This window comes from Somniosus microcephalus, chromosome 28 (genome assembly GCF_052327205.1).
Source record: "Somniosus microcephalus isolate GS21.2 chromosome 28, FLI_Smic_1.0, whole genome shotgun sequence".
Classification (NCBI taxonomy): domain Eukaryota; kingdom Metazoa; phylum Chordata; class Chondrichthyes; order Squaliformes; family Somniosidae; genus Somniosus; species Somniosus microcephalus.
In genome coordinates this window covers 21,536,168-21,552,305 of record NC_141014.1, presented here as the reverse complement: position 1 = coordinate 21,552,305, position 16,138 = coordinate 21,536,168, and the positions used below count along the sequence as shown (strand labels likewise).

The following is a 16,138-nucleotide window of genomic DNA, read 5'->3' as shown; positions in this document are numbered from 1 at the left end:
GGCGACGTCCAGGCCGGTTATTCTGGGCGGTGACTTCAACTGCATCATCGATGCGGCTGGGCGATCCGGCAGAGCCGACAGCAAACTGGACGCCACGTCCAGACTCCTGATGGAAGCGGTAAAAGACGCCAAGCTGCACGACATCTTCAGCAACCCTGCAGATGGAGCGCCGCGCAGATACACCTGGTCCAGGCCAGACGGGTCTGTCCGTTCCAGGATAGACTTCCTGTTTGTGTCCCAAGCTCTCTCGGTCAGATCCACCGACGTCAAGCCGGTGTTCTTCTCTGACCACTGCCTCTTACTAGCCGACTGTCACCCACAGGAAGACCAGAAAGTAGGCAGAGGGATATGGAAGCTGAACGTGAAACTGTTGACCCCAGAAAACATTGAGGAACTCAAAAGGGATTACAAAGGTTGGAGAACCGTGAAACCCCTCTTTGATTCCCCGGCGCACTGGTGGGAAACGATCAAGACCAACATCAAGAGGTTCTTCATCCTCAAAGGTGTTCAGAAGGCGAGAGAGGGACAGAGGGAAATGTCCCGACTCCAGAAAAGCATGCAGAATCTGCTCCTGCTGCAGTCGATGGGAGTCAATGTCGGGGAGGAACTCCAAGAGGTGAAGGGCCAGCAAGCCTCGCTCTACGCCTCAGAGTCCTCCAAGATCATCTTCCGCTCCAGAGTCCGCTCCGTGGAGCAGGACGAGACGTGCTCGCGTTTCTTCTTCCAAAAGGTACACAGAGGGAGCTCTGTGATCCACAGCCTGAAGGAGGAAGACGGCTCTGTGACGTCCTCGCAGCCTGACATGCGAAGGATCAGCAAATCCTTTTATGCCGGGCTGTACGACGCGAAGCCCACAGACAGCGCGGCCTCCCAGTCTTTCCTGTCGTCTATCTCGGAGGAGCTAGACGACAGCAAGCGGGAGAGTCTGGATCACCCGCTAACTCTGGACGAGCTGACAAAGGCCGTCCGGTCCTTCGAGACGAGTAAAACTCCCGGAAGCGACGGCCTACCGGTCGAGTTGTATTCGGCTCTGTGGGACTGGATGGGCCCAGACCTGCTGGAAGTGTACGGGGGTATGCTTCTGGCTGGCAGCATGTCAGAATCGATGAGGAAAGGCATCATCACCCTCATCTACAAGCAGAAAGGGGAGAGGGAAGAAATCAGAAACTGGCGGCCCATTTCGCTGCTTAATGTGGACTACAAGATTCTGTCCAAGGTCATCGCCAACAGGGTCAAGTCTGCTCTGGAGCTGGTGATCCACCCGGATCAGACCTGTGCCGTACCCGGCAGGAAGATCTCTGATAGCCTCGCGCTACTCAGGGATACGATCGCCTACGTGCGGGACAGGGGGGTGCACACCTGCTTAATCAGCTTGGACCAGGAGAAGGCTTTCGACAGAATATCGCACACGTACATGATGGACGTGCTCTCCAAAATGGGGTTTGGGGAGGGAATCTGCAATTGGATCCAACTGCTCTACACAGACATCAGTAGCGCAGTCCTAATCAACGGGTGGGAATCAGAAAGCTTCCCGATCAAATCTGGAGTCAGGCAGGGCTGTCCTCTCTCCTCCGTCTTGTTCGTGTGTTGTATCGAACCCTTTGCCCAATCCATCAGAAGGGATTCGAGCATTGGAGGGGTGACGATCCCAGGCAGCGGAGGCACTCAGGTTAAGACCTCCCTGTACATGGATGACGTCGCCGTCTTTTGCTCGGATCCGCTGTCGGTCCGCAGACTGCTGAGCATCTGCGACCAATTTGAACTGGCCTCGGGAGCGAAAGTAAATCGCAGCAAAAGCGAGGCCATGTTCTTTGGGAACTGGGCCGACCGATCCTTTGTCCCCTTCACCGTCAGGTCAGATTACCTGAAGGTGCTGGGAATATGGTTCGGAGCGGCTGGGGCATGCACAAAAAACTGGGAGGAGCGTATCTCCAAGGCACGCCAGAAACTGGGAATGTGGGAGCAGCGCTCCCTGTCGATCGTGGGAAAGAACCTGGTCATCAGGTGCGAAGTGCTGTCAGTGCTGCTGTACGTGGCGCAGGTGTGGCCCATACCCCGACCCTGCGCCGCCGCAGTCACCCGAGCCGTCTTCCACTTTATCTGGAGATCGAAAATGGACCGTGTCCGGAGGGACACGATGTACAAATCTCCAGAGAAAGGGGGAAAGAACGTACCAAACGTCGCCCTCATCCTGATGGCCACCTTTGTGTGCGGCTGCATCAAACTGTGCACGGACCCTCAGTACGCAAACACCAAGTGTCACTACGTGCTGAGGTTCTACCTGACCCCGGTGTTGCGAAGGATGGGTCTGGCGACGCTGCCGCGGAACGCTCCATCCAGTTGGACCGTGCCAGACCACCTGTCCTTCGTGGAAAAGTTTTTCACGGCAAACACCTTTGACCACAAAGCTGTCAAGCAGTGGTCAGCACGAAACGTCCTCGGGACCCTACGGGAAAAGGAGATGGTAGATCCTCTCGGATGGTTCCCTGAGCAGACTGTCGAAGTCATTTGGCAGAATGCCTCATCGCCAGAACTCACAAACAAGCACCAAGACGTAGCTTGGCTGGTGGTGAGAAGGGCCCTCCCCGTCAGATCCTTCATGCACTCCCGACGTCTCTGCTCCACCGCACGCTGTCCGCGAGGAGGCTGCGCTAGGGACGAGACCGTCATCCATCTCCTTCTGGAATGTGCCTTTGCACAGAAGGTCTGGAAAGAGATGCAGTGGTCTTTGTCGAGGTTCATCCCGAGCAGCTCGGTAACACAGGACTCTGTGCTCTACGGACTGTTCCCAGGGACGCACACCGAGACAAACATCAACTGCTGCTGGAAGATCATCAACTCGGTGAAAGACGCCCTTTGGTCTGCCCGAAACTTGCTGATCTTCCAGAGCAAGGAGATGTCCACGACCGAGTGTTGCAGATTGGCACATTCCAAGGTCCGGGAGTACGTGCTGAGGGACGCACTAAAGGTTGGTGCCGCCGCCGCCAAGGCACGATGGGGAAGGGCCACAGTTTAAGGCCCTCCCGCCAGTGTACACTGAGGGGCTGAAACCAGTGGAAAAACCCCCCCTCGGGCCGCATGACGTACAAGTGTGTTAATTGTAAAGCACTTGTAATCTGTGAATGTAAATAGAGTACTGTACTGCATTCATGTGCATTATTAAGCCATATATAATACGGTTGGTGGATTGTAATGTAATGTATTTTGAGAAATGTTGGAATGCATCTCGGCCCCCCTTGGGCTGTATGATTGATAAAACATGTAATGAAAATGTACCTGTTTGTGTAAAGAGAGTACCATGTACTGCTTTCATCTGTAATATGATTTGTGGAGTGTATATTGTTATATATTGAAACATGCTTTGATATATGTAATGATAAATGTAATGTAATTTGTAAATTGAGTGCCATGTGCTGAAGTTAATTTGCACTGTACCAGATGTGGACTGCATTGTCATGTACATGAACAAAGATTTTTATGAATAAAGCATATATATTGAAATAAAAAAAAATCTGTTCTTATCAGTTTAATATCTGATACGTCCCCTATCTGGGGACCAAATATTAAATTGATTTTTGGAACAGGGAGATGGAACAGGGGCTTGCTCCGTCCACTCCACGCATCGACCTGGTATTGCAGTGCTTCCGGGAGCGGTGCAGCTTCCCCTCTTTGGGGTGGGAAGTCGCAAAAGTCAAAAGCAGAAAAAGTTTTCGCACCACTTTCAGCCGTGCTGTCTTTCCTTTGTAGAGCCGCTCGGGCTCGCCCTTGTCGTGCCGCCGCCTTACTTTTCACCCGCTCGCTGGCCGGCCGCGCCGCAGGCTAAGCAGCCGCCTTCGGGGGTGTTTTTCGCTCTGCGTTTGCATGTCAAAATTGTGTTTTTCTTTCTTATTTGCATATGGGGACGTGCCCTGGATTTCAGGGCGGGGCCTCGCCACCTTTCCCGCTCTGCAGCTGACCTGGACCGTGCTGCACCCTGTTGGATTTCTGAGCCACTGCGCCCGCCCCCGTTGGAAAAGGAGGGGGGAGGGGACACCGCAAGCCCCGCCGGCGCGCTCCTGCGCGCCGCCCGGTTGGTTAATTGCTCGCAAAATGCAAATGCTTTCATGGCGTCACCTCCGCCGAAGGGAAGGGGGTGCCATACGGGCACGGCTTTTCGTCTGGCTTGCAAGTAAGTAAGCCCTGGCCGAAATTGCTCTCTTGCTGCAGGCCCGCCGTCGCACCTGCGCTCGGCCGACCGCGGCCAGATTGACGGAGAAGACAGAGGCCGAGGGACACTTGCGCGTCGGCGGGAGTTTACAGGCTATCGCTTCTCGGCCTTTTGGCTAAGATCAAGTGTAGTATCTGTTCTTATCAGTTTAATATCTGATACGTCCCCTATCTGGGGACCAAATATTAAATTGATTTTTGGAACAGGGAGATGGAACAGGGGCTTGCTCCGTCCACTCCACGCATCGACCTGGTATTGCAGTGCTTCCGGGAGCGGTGCAGCTTCCCCTCTTTGGGGTGGGAAGTCGCAAAAGTCAAAAGCAGAAAAAGTTTTCGCACCACTTTCAGCCGTGCTGTCTTTCCTTTGTAGAGCCGCTCGGGCTCGCCCTTGTCGTGCCGCCGCCTTACTTTTCACCCGCTCGCTGGCCGGCCGCGCCGCAGGCTAAGCAGCCGCCTTCGGGGGTGTTTTTCGCTCTGCGTTTGCATGTCAAAATTGTGTTTTTCTTTCTTATTTGCATATGGGGACGTGCCCTGGATTTCAGGGCGGGGCCTCGCCACCTTTCCCGCTCTGCAGCTGACCTGGACCGTGCTGCACCCTGTTGGATTTCTGAGCCACTGCGCCCGCCCCCGTTGGAAAAGGAGGGGGGAGGGGACACCGCAAGCCCCGCCGGCGCGCTCCTGCGCGCCGCCCGGTTGGTTAATTGCTCGCAAAATGCAAATGCTTTCATGGCGTCACCTCCGCCGAAGGGAAGGGGGTGCCATACGGGCACGGCTTTTCGTCTGGCTTGCAAGTAAGTAAGCCCTGGCCGAAATTGCTCTCTTGCTGCAGGCCCGCCGTCGCACCTGCGCTCGGCCGACCGCGGCCAGATTGACGGAGAAGACAGAGGCCGAGGGACACTTGCGCGTCGGCGGGAGTTTACAGGCTATCGCTTCTCGGCCTTTTGGCTAAGATCAAGTGTAGTATCTGTTCTTATCAGTTTAATATCTGATACGTCCCCTATCTGGGGACCAAATATTAAATTGATTTTTGGAACAGGGAGATGGAACAGGGGCTTGCTCCGTCCACTCCACGCATCGACCTGGTATTGCAGTGCTTCCGGGAGCGGTGCAGCTTCCCCTCTTTGGGGTGGGAAGTCGCAAAAGTCAAAAGCAGAAAAAGTTTTCGCACCACTTTCAGCCGTGCTGTCTTTCCTTTGTAGAGCCGCTCGGGCTCGCCCTTGTCGTGCCGCCGCCTTACTTTTCACCCGCTCGCTGGCCGGCCGCGCCGCAGGCTAAGCAGCCGCCTTCGGGGGTGTTTTTCGCTCTGCGTTTGCATGTCAAAATTGTGTTTTTCTTTCTTATTTGCATATGGGGACGTGCCCTGGATTTCAGGGCGGGGCCTCGCCACCTTTCCCGCTCTGCAGCTGACCTGGACCGTGCTGCACCCTGTTGGATTTCTGAGCCACTGCGCCCGCCCCCGTTGGAAAAGGAGGGGGGAGGGGACACCGCAAGCCCCGCCGGCGCGCTCCTGCGCGCCGCCCGGTTGGTTAATTGCTCGCAAAATGCAAATGCTTTCATGGCGTCACCTCCGCCGAAGGGAAGGGGGTGCCATACGGGCACGGCTTTTCGTCTGGCTTGCAAGTAAGTAAGCCCTGGCCGAAATTGCTCTCTTGCTGCAGGCCCGCCGTCGCACCTGCGCTCGGCCGACCGCGGCCAGATTGACGGAGAAGACAGAGGCCGAGGGACACTTGCGCGTCGGCGGGAGTTTACAGGCTATCGCTTCTCGGCCTTTTGGCTAAGATCAAGTGTAGTATCTGTTCTTATCAGTTTAATATCTGATACGTCCCCTATCTGGGGACCAAATATTAAATTGATTTTTGGAACAGGGAGATGGAACAGGGGCTTGCTCCGTCCACTCCACGCATCGACCTGGTATTGCAGTGCTTCCGGGAGCGGTGCAGCTTCCCCTCTTTGGGGTGGGAAGTCGCAAAAGTCAAAAGCAGAAAAAGTTTTCGCACCACTTTCAGCCGTGCTGTCTTTCCTTTGTAGAGCCGCTCGGGCTCGCCCTTGTCGTGCCGCCGCCTTACTTTTCACCCGCTCGCTGGCCGGCCGCGCCGCAGGCTAAGCAGCCGCCTTCGGGGGTGTTTTTCGCTCTGCGTTTGCATGTCAAAATTGTGTTTTTCTTTCTTATTTGCATATGGGGACGTGCCCTGGATTTCAGGGCGGGGCCTCGCCACCTTTCCCGCTCTGCAGCTGACCTGGACCGTGCTGCACCCTGTTGGATTTCTGAGCCACTGCGCCCGCCCCCGTTGGAAAAGGAGGGGGGAGGGGACACCGCAAGCCCCGCCGGCGCGCTCCTGCGCGCCGCCCGGTTGGTTAATTGCTCGCAAAATGCAAATGCTTTCATGGCGTCACCTCCGCCGAAGGGAAGGGGGTGCCATACGGGCACGGCTTTTCGTCTGGCTTGCAAGTAAGTAAGCCCTGGCCGAAATTGCTCTCTTGCTGCAGGCCCGCCGTCGCACCTGCGCTCGGCCGACCGCGGCCAGATTGACGGAGAAGACAGAGGCCGAGGGACACTTGCGCGTCGGCGGGAGTTTACAGGCTATCGCTTCTCGGCCTTTTGGCTAAGATCAAGTGTAGTATCTGTTCTTATCAGTTTAATATCTGATACGTCCCCTATCTGGGGACCAAATATTAAATTGATTTTTGGAACAGGGAGATGGAACAGGGGCTTGCTCCGTCCACTCCACGCATCGACCTGGTATTGCAGTGCTTCCGGGAGCGGTGCAGCTTCCCCTCTTTGGGGTGGGAAGTCGCAAAAGTCAAAAGCAGAAAAAGTTTTCGCACCACTTTCAGCCGTGCTGTCTTTCCTTTGTAGAGCCGCTCGGGCTCGCCCTTGTCGTGCCGCCGCCTTACTTTTCACCCGCTCGCTGGCCGGCCGCGCCGCAGGCTAAGCAGCCGCCTTCGGGGGTGTTTTTCGCTCTGCGTTTGCATGTCAAAATTGTGTTTTTCTTTCTTATTTGCATATGGGGACGTGCCCTGGATTTCAGGGCGGGGCCTCGCCACCTTTCCCGCTCTGCAGCTGACCTGGACCGTGCTGCACCCTGTTGGATTTCTGAGCCACTGCGCCCGCCCCCGTTGGAAAAGGAGGGGGGAGGGGACACCGCAAGCCCCGCCGGCGCGCTCCTGCGCGCCGCCCGGTTGGTTAATTGCTCGCAAAATGCAAATGCTTTCATGGCGTCATCTCCGCCGAAGGGAAGGGGGTGCCATACGGGCACGGCTTTTCGTCTGGCTTGCAAGTAAGTAAGCCCTGGCCGAAATTGCTCTCTTGCTGCAGGCCCGCCGTCGCACCTGCGCTCGGCCGACCGCGGCCAGATTGACGGAGAAGACAGAGGCCGAGGGACACTTGCGCGTCGGCGGGAGTTTACAGGCTATCGCTTCTCGGCCTTTTGGCTAAGATCAAGTGTAGTATCTGTTCTTATCAGTTTAATATCTGATACGTCCCCTATCTGGGGACCAAATATTAAATTGATTTTTGGAACAGGGAGATGGAACAGGGGCTTGCTCCGTCCACTCCACGCATCGACCTGGTATTGCAGTGCTTCCGGGAGCGGTGCAGCTTCCCCTCTTTGGGGTGGGAAGTCGCAAAAGTCAAAAGCAGAAAAAGTTTTCGCACCACTTTCAGCCGTGCTGTCTTTCCTTTGTAGAGCCGCTCGGGCTCGCCCTTGTCGTGCCGCCGCCTTACTTTTCACCCGCTCGCTGGCCGGCCGCGCCGCAGGCTAAGCAGCCGCCTTCGGGGGTGTTTTTCGCTCTGCGTTTGCATGTCAAAATTGTGTTTTTCTTTCTTATTTGCATATGGGGACGTGCCCTGGATTTCAGGGCGGGGCCTCGCCACCTTTCCCGCTCTGCAGCTGACCTGGACCGTGCTGCACCCTGTTGGATTTCTGAGCCACTGCGCCCGCCCCCGTTGGAAAAGGAGGGGGGAGGGGACACCGCAAGCCCCGCCGGCGCGCTCCTGCGCGCCGCCCGGTTGGTTAATTGCTCGCAAAATGCAAATGCTTTCATGGCGTCATCTCCGCCGAAGGGAAGGGGGTGCCATACGGGCACGGCTTTTCGTCTGGCTTGCAAGTAAGTAAGCCCTGGCCGAAATTGCTCTCTTGCTGCAGGCCCGCCGTCGCACCTGCGCTCGGCCGACCGCGGCCAGATTGACGGAGAAGACAGAGGCCGAGGGACACTTGCGCGTCGGCGGGAGTTTACAGGCTATCGCTTCTCGGCCTTTTGGCTAAGATCAAGTGTAGTATCTGTTCTTATCAGTTTAATATCTGATACGTCCCCTATCTGGGGACCAAATATTAAATTGATTTTTGGAACAGGGAGATGGAACAGGGGCTTGCTCCGTCCACTCCACGCATCGACCTGGTATTGCAGTGCTTCCGGGAGCGGTGCAGCTTCCCCTCTTTGGGGTGGGAAGTCGCAAAAGTCAAAAGCAGAAAAAGTTTTCGCACCACTTTCAGCCGTGCTGTCTTTCCTTTGTAGAGCCGCTCGGGCTCGCCCTTGTCGTGCCGCCGCCTTACTTTTCACCCGCTCGCTGGCCGGCCGCGCCGCAGGCTAAGCAGCCGCCTTCGGGGGTGTTTTTCGCTCTGCGTTTGCATGTCAAAATTGTGTTTTTCTTTCTTATTTGCATATGGGGACGTGCCCTGGATTTCAGGGCGGGGCCTCGCCACCTTTCCCGCTCTGCAGCTGACCTGGACCGTGCTGCACCCTGTTGGATTTCTGAGCCACTGCGCCCGCCCCCGTTGGAAAAGGAGGGGGGAGGGGACACCGCAAGCCCCGCCGGCGCGCTCCTGCGCGCCGCCCGGTTGGTTAATTGCTCGCAAAATGCAAATGCTTTCATGGCGTCATCTCCGCCGAAGGGAAGGGGGTGCCATACGGGCACGGCTTTTCGTCTGGCTTGCAAGTAAGTAAGCCCTGGCCGAAATTGCTCTCTTGCTGCAGGCCCGCCGTCGCACCTGCGCTCGGCCGACCGCGGCCAGATTGACGGAGAAGACAGAGGCCGAGGGACACTTGCGCGTCGGCGGGAGTTTACAGGCTATCGCTTCTCGGCCTTTTGGCTAAGATCAAGTGTAGTATCTGTTCTTATCAGTTTAATATCTGATACGTCCCCTATCTGGGGACCAAATATTAAATTGATTTTTGGAACAGGGAGATGGAACAGGGGCTTGCTCCGTCCACTCCACGCATCGACCTGGTATTGCAGTGCTTCCGGGAGCGGTGCAGCTTCCCCTCTTTGGGGTGGGAAGTCGCAAAAGTCAAAAGCAGAAAAAGTTTTCGCACCACTTTCAGCCGTGCTGTCTTTCCTTTGTAGAGCCGCTCGGGCTCGCCCTTGTCGTGCCGCCGCCTTACTTTTCACCCGCTCGCTGGCCGGCCGCGCCGCAGGCTAAGCAGCCGCCTTCGGGGGTGTTTTTCGCTCTGCGTTTGCATGTCAAAATTGTGTTTTTCTTTCTTATTTGCATATGGGGACGTGCCCTGGATTTCAGGGCGGGGCCTCGCCACCTTTCCCGCTCTGCAGCTGACCTGGACCGTGCTGCACCCTGTTGGATTTCTGAGCCACTGCGCCCGCCCCCGTTGGAAAAGGAGGGGGGAGGGGACACCGCAAGCCCCGCCGGCGCGCTCCTGCGCGCCGCCCGGTTGGTTAATTGCTCGCAAAATGCAAATGCTTTCATGGCGTCATCTCCGCCGAAGGGAAGGGGGTGCCATACGGGCACGGCTTTTCGTCTGGCTTGCAAGTAAGTAAGCCCTGGCCGAAATTGCTCTCTTGCTGCAGGCCCGCCGTCGCACCTGCGCTCGGCCGACCGCGGCCAGATTGACGGAGAAGACAGAGGCCGAGGGACACTTGCGCGTCGGCGGGAGTTTACAGGCTATCGCTTCTCGGCCTTTTGGCTAAGATCAAGTGTAGTATCTGTTCTTATCAGTTTAATATCTGATACGTCCCCTATCTGGGGACCAAATATTAAATTGATTTTTGGAACAGGGAGATGGAACAGGGGCTTGCTCCGTCCACTCCACGCATCGACCTGGTATTGCAGTGCTTCCGGGAGCGGTGCAGCTTCCCCTCTTTGGGGTGGGAAGTCGCAAAAGTCAAAAGCAGAAAAAGTTTTCGCACCACTTTCAGCCGTGCTGTCTTTCCTTTGTAGAGCCGCTCGGGCTCGCCCTTGTCGTGCCGCCGCCTTACTTTTCACCCGCTCGCTGGCCGGCCGCGCCGCAGGCTAAGCAGCCGCCTTCGGGGGTGTTTTTCGCTCTGCGTTTGCATGTCAAAATTGTGTTTTTCTTTCTTATTTGCATATGGGGACGTGCCCTGGATTTCAGGGCGGGGCCTCGCCACCTTTCCCGCTCTGCAGCTGACCTGGACCGTGCTGCACCCTGTTGGATTTCTGAGCCACTGCGCCCGCCCCCGTTGGAAAAGGAGGGGGGAGGGGACACCGCAAGCCCCGCCGGCGCGCTCCTGCGCGCCGCCCGGTTGGTTAATTGCTCGCAAAATGCAAATGCTTTCATGGCGTCATCTCCGCCGAAGGGAAGGGGGTGCCATACGGGCACGGCTTTTCGTCTGGCTTGCAAGTAAGTAAGCCCTGGCCGAAATTGCTCTCTTGCTGCAGGCCCGCCGTCGCACCTGCGCTCGGCCGACCGCGGCCAGATTGACGGAGAAGACAGAGGCCGAGGGACACTTGCGCGTCGGCGGGAGTTTACAGGCTATCGCTTCTCGGCCTTTTGGCTAAGATCAAGTGTAGTATCTGTTCTTATCAGTTTAATATCTGATACGTCCCCTATCTGGGGACCAAATATTAAATTGATTTTTGGAACAGGGAGATGGAACAGGGGCTTGCTCCGTCCACTCCACGCATCGACCTGGTATTGCAGTGCTTCCGGGAGCGGTGCAGCTTCCCCTCTTTGGGGTGGGAAGTCGCAAAAGTCAAAAGCAGAAAAAGTTTTCGCACCACTTTCAGCCGTGCTGTCTTTCCTTTGTAGAGCCGCTCGGGCTCGCCCTTGTCGTGCCGCCGCCTTACTTTTCACCCGCTCGCTGGCCGGCCGCGCCGCAGGCTAAGCAGCCGCCTTCGGGGGTGTTTTTCGCTCTGCGTTTGCATGTCAAAATTGTGTTTTTCTTTCTTATTTGCATATGGGGACGTGCCCTGGATTTCAGGGCGGGGCCTCGCCACCTTTCCCGCTCTGCAGCTGACCTGGACCGTGCTGCACCCTGTTGGATTTCTGAGCCACTGCGCCCGCCCCCGTTGGAAAAGGAGGGGGGAGGGGACACCGCAAGCCCCGCCGGCGCGCTCCTGCGCGCCGCCCGGTTGGTTAATTGCTCGCAAAATGCAAATGCTTTCATGGCGTCATCTCCGCCGAAGGGAAGGGGGTGCCATACGGGCACGGCTTTTCGTCTGGCTTGCAAGTAAGTAAGCCCTGGCCGAAATTGCTCTCTTGCTGCAGGCCCGCCGTCGCACCTGCGCTCGGCCGACCGCGGCCAGATTGACGGAGAAGACAGAGGCCGAGGGACACTTGCGCGTCGGCGGGAGTTTACAGGCTATCGCTTCTCGGCCTTTTGGCTAAAATCAAGTGTAGTATCTGTTCTTATCAGTTTAATATCTGATACGTCCCCTATCTGGGGACCAAATATTAAATTGATTTTTGGAACAGGGAGATGGAACAGGGGCTTGCTCCGTCCACTCCACGCATCGACCTGGTATTGCAGTGCTTCCGGGAGCGGTGCAGCTTCCCCTCTTTGGGGTGGGAAGTCGCAAAAGTCAAAAGCAGAAAAAGTTTTCGCACCACTTTCAGCCGTGCTGTCTTTCCTTTGTAGAGCCGCTCGGGCTCGCCCTTGTCGTGCCGCCGCCTTACTTTTCACCCGCTCGCTGGCCGGCCGCGCCGCAGGCTAAGCAGCCGCCTTCGGGGGTGTTTTTCGCTCTGCGTTTGCATGTCAAAATTGTGTTTTTCTTTCTTATTTGCATATGGGGACGTGCCCTGGATTTCAGGGCGGGGCCTCGCCACCTTTCCCGCTCTGCAGCTGACCTGGACCGTGCTGCACCCTGTTGGATTTCTGAGCCACTGCGCCCGCCCCCGTTGGAAAAGGAGGGGGGAGGGGACACCGCAAGCCCCGCCGGCGCGCTCCTGCGCGCCGCCCGGTTGGTTAATTGCTCGCAAAATGCAAATGCTTTCATGGCGTCATCTCCGCCGAAGGGAAGGGGGTGCCATACGGGCACGGCTTTTCGTCTGGCTTGCAAGTAAGTAAGCCCTGGCCGAAATTGCTCTCTTGCTGCAGGCCCGCCGTCGCACCTGCGCTCGGCCGACCGCGGCCAGATTGACGGAGAAGACAGAGGCCGAGGGACACTTGCGCGTCGGCGGGAGTTTACAGGCTATCGCTTCTCGGCCTTTTGGCTAAGATCAAGTGTAGTATCTGTTCTTATCAGTATCTGCTTGATTCTGATGCTAATTGACCTTGTGTCGCGATACTGGTGTTTCTGGTTTGGCTGCATTTTCATGCTGGCTTCGGCCTTGATCCAATCAGAGCAGAGCGATCTGCATAGATGGAGACTGACGGAGCAGAGAGCGAGGAAACCCGAGAAAGGAGCTATCGGGAGCAGAAACCGAGGCCGCCGGAGGAGGAGCGATTGCGGGAGCCCGGAGTGGAGAGCGACCTGCAGCGCGAGGTGGCGGCCGACCATGCAGCGAGGTCGAGAGCCTGCAGCGGAGAGCGATCGGCAGGCGAGAGGGCGGCCAACGAAGGAGCGAGCTCGGGAGGCCGGGGCGGAGAGCGATTGGCAGGCATGACGTCGGCCAATGAGGAAGCGAGCCCGGGACTCCAGGGCGGAGAGCGATTGGCAGGCGAGACGAGGGCCAAGCAAGCAGCAAGCTTGGCAGCCCGGGGCAGAGAGCGATTGGCAGGCGCGACGGCGGCCAATGGAACAGCGAGCTCGAGAGCCTGGAGTGACGGGCGACCTGCAAGCGAGATTGCAGCAAACCGAGGAGCGAGACAGGGAGTCCGGAACACTGTCCGAGTCACAGTGAAGAAGGTGGAGGGACAATCGCCCATCGACCGCTCCCTTTTTGTGAAGAGGATCTTGACCGGATGCTGCGGATTCCAAGTTGCGGATATCTTCGCTCTGCAGGATTTCCCCAGCAGTGGACATTTTGATGTGACGTTCAGGAACGTCGCGGCATGCCTGAAATTTCTGCAGGCAGTTAAGGAAAAGGGGAGTGAAACGCTGCTTTCAGTTATGACTGCCGAGCCTCTATTCACTCTCCCAACACAAAGAAACCGGGTGGTCACTGTACACATGTACAACCCGCACATCCCTGTGGTCGATGTGCTGACGTTCCTCGGCAGATACGTCGACAGTGTCGGGAACAGCGTTGACGTAAATGACCTGTTTGGGATCTGGACCAGCAAACGCCAGATCAAAGTAACCCTGAAAGTGGATGCCAAAGGAGCCATCCAGCACCTCCCCTCCAGCTTCGCCATCGGTGGAAGCCGGGGCTACATGGTGTACGCGGGACAACCCAGGGTGTGTCGAACCTGCGGGAGATCCGGGCACGTGGCGGCGACCTGCACTGTCACCATCTGTCGCAACTGCAAGCAGGAAGGCCACCAGACGAAGGATTGCAAGGAGAGCAAGTGCTGCAACTTGTGCGGGGAGACAGGCCATCTCTACAAGGCCTGCCCAAGGCGCAGCAGCAGCTATGCGCAGGCAATTAAAGGACCTGTCAACAAGGCCGCCTCAAAGGAGACCAGCACTGCTCCCACCGCAGAGGCCCTCACTGGAAACGACCAAACCCAGGCAACCAGCACTCAGCCTCCTCCCCAACAGCCAGAGACCATGGAAGAGGAGGCAGCTGGAGAACAACAACTGGGAGAATGGCAGGAGGTCAAACGAAAGAACAAAAAAAAAAGCCTCCCCCAAAGAGAGAGGCTGCCAAAGTCCAGGCCTGTGGAAAAAAGGCGGCACGCGCCCCAAACGGGCAACACCAGCAGCTGCTCATCTGATGAGGAAGGGCAAGAAAAGAACAGTCACCAACAACAAAAAAAGTGGCTGAGCGAAAAGAAACAAACAGGAGTGATCACCGTGCCCCAGGACACCGGTAGCAACGAAGGGCACAACGCAGCCCAGCTCCAGACCGCCGGGAGCGGCCAAGTTCCCGACGCTCCCCAGCTCCAGACCGCCGGGAGTGGCCAAGTGCCCGACGCTCCCCAGCTCCAGACCGCCGGGAGCGGCCAAGTGCCCGACGCTCCCCAGCTCCAGACCGCCGGGAGCGGCCAAGAGCCCGACGCCCCCCAGCTACAGACCGCCGGGAGCGGCCAAGTGCCCGACGTCCCCCAGCTCCAGACCGCCGGGGGCGGCCAAGTGCCCGACGCTCCCCAGCTCCAGACAACCGGGAGCAGCGGAGCGTCCACCATACCCCAGCTCCGGGAAACCGGGAGCAATGAAGCGACCGATGCACACCTGCTCCGGGAAACCGGGAGCCACGACACCACAGGCGACAGGCTGAGGGAAGAACCACCCACGAATGAGGAAGTCTTCTTCTCACCGCCGTCATCCCCCTGCCGGTACAGCAACCCCTCAAGAGACCAGGGCGAGTTCCTCAGCCCAGGGCAAGTACAGTTTTTCTCTGACACTGTGTGTATGCAGGTCCAGCCCCAAGGGATGGAAACAGCATAAAGGACTGCTTATTAAAATGGGACTTGAACTCTATTTAAAATTTAAAATGGGTTTAAAAATTGCAAGCATAAACGTGCGTAGCATCAAAAGCACGACGCGATGTGTTTCCACCTTGGGGTACCTTGCCAAGGTCAAGGCCGACCTACTGTTCCTGCAGGAGTGCGGCCTACCGCACTTCAGCAACTACAGGCAGTGGTCGCGATGGTGGCCCCACGGCCAATCGATCTGGTCAGGAGGCAACGATTGCCGTGCCTCCGGCCTGGGTATTCTGCTGCGGGGAGGTGACTTCACCATCACCGAAGTTAAGGAGGTGGTGGGTGGCCGCCTCCTCGCAGCAGACGTACTGTACAAGAATGCCCCGCTCAGGCTGATCAATGTGTACGCCCCGGCTCTCAAGAACGAGCGGCTGGCCGTCTTCCAGCAGCTACCGCTGCTGCTGGCGACGTCCAGGCCGGTTATTCTGGGCGGTGACTTCAACTGCATCATCGATGCGGCTGGGCGATCCGGCAGAGCCGACAGCAAACTGGACGCCACGTCCAGACTCCTGATGGAAGCGGTAAAAGACGCCAAGCTGCACGACATCTTCAACAACCCTGCAGATGGAGCGCCGCGCAGATACACCTGGTCCAGGCCAGACGGGTCTGTCCGTTCCAGGATAGACTTCCTGTTTGTGTCCCAAGCTCTCTCGGTCAGATCCACCGACGTCAAGCCGGTGTTCTTCTCTGACCACTGCCTCTTACTAGCCGACTGTCACCCACAGGAAGACCAGAAAGTAGGCAGAGGGATATGGAAGCTGAACGTGAAACTGTTGACCCCAGAAAACATTGAGGAACTCAAAAGGGATTACAAAGGTTGGAGAACCGTGAAACCCCTCTTTGATTCCCCGGCGCACTGGTGGGAAACGATCAAGACCAACATCAAGAGGTTCTTCATCCTCAAAGGTGTTCAGAAGGCGAGAGAGGGACAGAGGGAAATGTCCCGACTCCAGAAAAGCATGCAGAATCTGCTCCTGCTGCAGTCGATGGGAGTCAATGTCGGGGAGGAACTCCAAGAGGTGAAGGGCCAGCAAGCCTCGCTCTACGCCTCAGAGTCCTCCAAGATCATCTTCCGCTCCAGAGTCCGCTCCGTGGAGCAGGACGAGACGTGCTCGCGTTTCTTCTTCCAAAAGGTACACAGAGGGAGCTCTGTGATCCACAGCCTGAAGGAGGAAGACGGCTCTGTGACGTCCTCGCAGCCTGACATGCGAA

The 16,138-nt window shown here is 57.2% G+C and overlaps 1 protein-coding gene, 10 non-coding genes and 2 pseudogenes across 11 annotated transcripts; all 13 read left to right on the top strand.

The window, feature by feature from the left end:
* Window positions 1-1,789: 1,789 nt before the first annotated feature.
* LOC147099235 (uncharacterized) lies at window positions 1,790-3,016 on the top strand. The gene has a single exon (XM_085969293.1). The coding sequence runs from the start codon at window positions 1,805-1,807 to the stop codon at window positions 3,014-3,016; it is 1,212 nt and encodes a 403-aa protein (XP_085825419.1). The 5' UTR covers window positions 1,790-1,804.
* Window positions 3,017-3,483: 467 nt separating this feature from the next.
* LOC147099234 (U2 spliceosomal RNA) lies at window positions 3,484-3,664 on the top strand (annotated as a pseudogene).
* Window positions 3,665-4,302: 638 nt separating this feature from the next.
* LOC147099233 (U2 spliceosomal RNA) lies at window positions 4,303-4,493 on the top strand. Its single transcript, XR_015073975.1, has one exon. It is a non-coding gene; the product is annotated as a U2 spliceosomal RNA (small nuclear RNA).
* Window positions 4,494-5,131: 638 nt separating this feature from the next.
* Window positions 5,132-5,322, top strand: LOC147099232 (U2 spliceosomal RNA). The gene has a single exon (XR_015073973.1). It is a non-coding gene; the product is annotated as a U2 spliceosomal RNA (small nuclear RNA).
* Window positions 5,323-5,960: 638 nt separating this feature from the next.
* On the top strand, window positions 5,961-6,151 carry LOC147099231 (U2 spliceosomal RNA). The gene has a single exon (XR_015073972.1). It is a non-coding gene; the product is annotated as a U2 spliceosomal RNA (small nuclear RNA).
* Window positions 6,152-6,789: 638 nt separating this feature from the next.
* Window positions 6,790-6,980, top strand: LOC147099230 (U2 spliceosomal RNA). Its single transcript, XR_015073971.1, has one exon. It is a non-coding gene; the product is annotated as a U2 spliceosomal RNA (small nuclear RNA).
* Window positions 6,981-7,618: 638 nt separating this feature from the next.
* LOC147099229 (U2 spliceosomal RNA) lies at window positions 7,619-7,809 on the top strand. Its single transcript, XR_015073970.1, has one exon. It is a non-coding gene; the product is annotated as a U2 spliceosomal RNA (small nuclear RNA).
* A 638-nt stretch (window positions 7,810-8,447) lies between these two features.
* LOC147099228 (U2 spliceosomal RNA) lies at window positions 8,448-8,638 on the top strand. The gene has a single exon (XR_015073969.1). It is a non-coding gene; the product is annotated as a U2 spliceosomal RNA (small nuclear RNA).
* Window positions 8,639-9,276: 638 nt separating this feature from the next.
* Window positions 9,277-9,467, top strand: LOC147099227 (U2 spliceosomal RNA). The gene has a single exon (XR_015073968.1). It is a non-coding gene; the product is annotated as a U2 spliceosomal RNA (small nuclear RNA).
* Window positions 9,468-10,105: 638 nt separating this feature from the next.
* On the top strand, window positions 10,106-10,296 carry LOC147099226 (U2 spliceosomal RNA). Its single transcript, XR_015073967.1, has one exon. It is a non-coding gene; the product is annotated as a U2 spliceosomal RNA (small nuclear RNA).
* Window positions 10,297-10,934: 638 nt separating this feature from the next.
* LOC147099225 (U2 spliceosomal RNA) lies at window positions 10,935-11,125 on the top strand. The gene has a single exon (XR_015073966.1). It is a non-coding gene; the product is annotated as a U2 spliceosomal RNA (small nuclear RNA).
* A 638-nt stretch (window positions 11,126-11,763) lies between these two features.
* Window positions 11,764-11,954, top strand: LOC147099224 (U2 spliceosomal RNA). The gene has a single exon (XR_015074091.1). It is a non-coding gene; the product is annotated as a U2 spliceosomal RNA (small nuclear RNA).
* A 638-nt stretch (window positions 11,955-12,592) lies between these two features.
* On the top strand, window positions 12,593-12,739 carry LOC147099223 (U2 spliceosomal RNA; annotated as a pseudogene).
* The last annotated feature ends 3,399 nt before the right edge of the window (window positions 12,740-16,138 follow it).

What these genes read in the sequence shown, in the direction of transcription:
- LOC147099235 (XM_085969293.1), top strand. Translation starts at nt 1,805, where the DNA reads ATGTTCTTTGGGAACTGGGCCGACCGATCCTTTGTCCCCTTCACCGTC.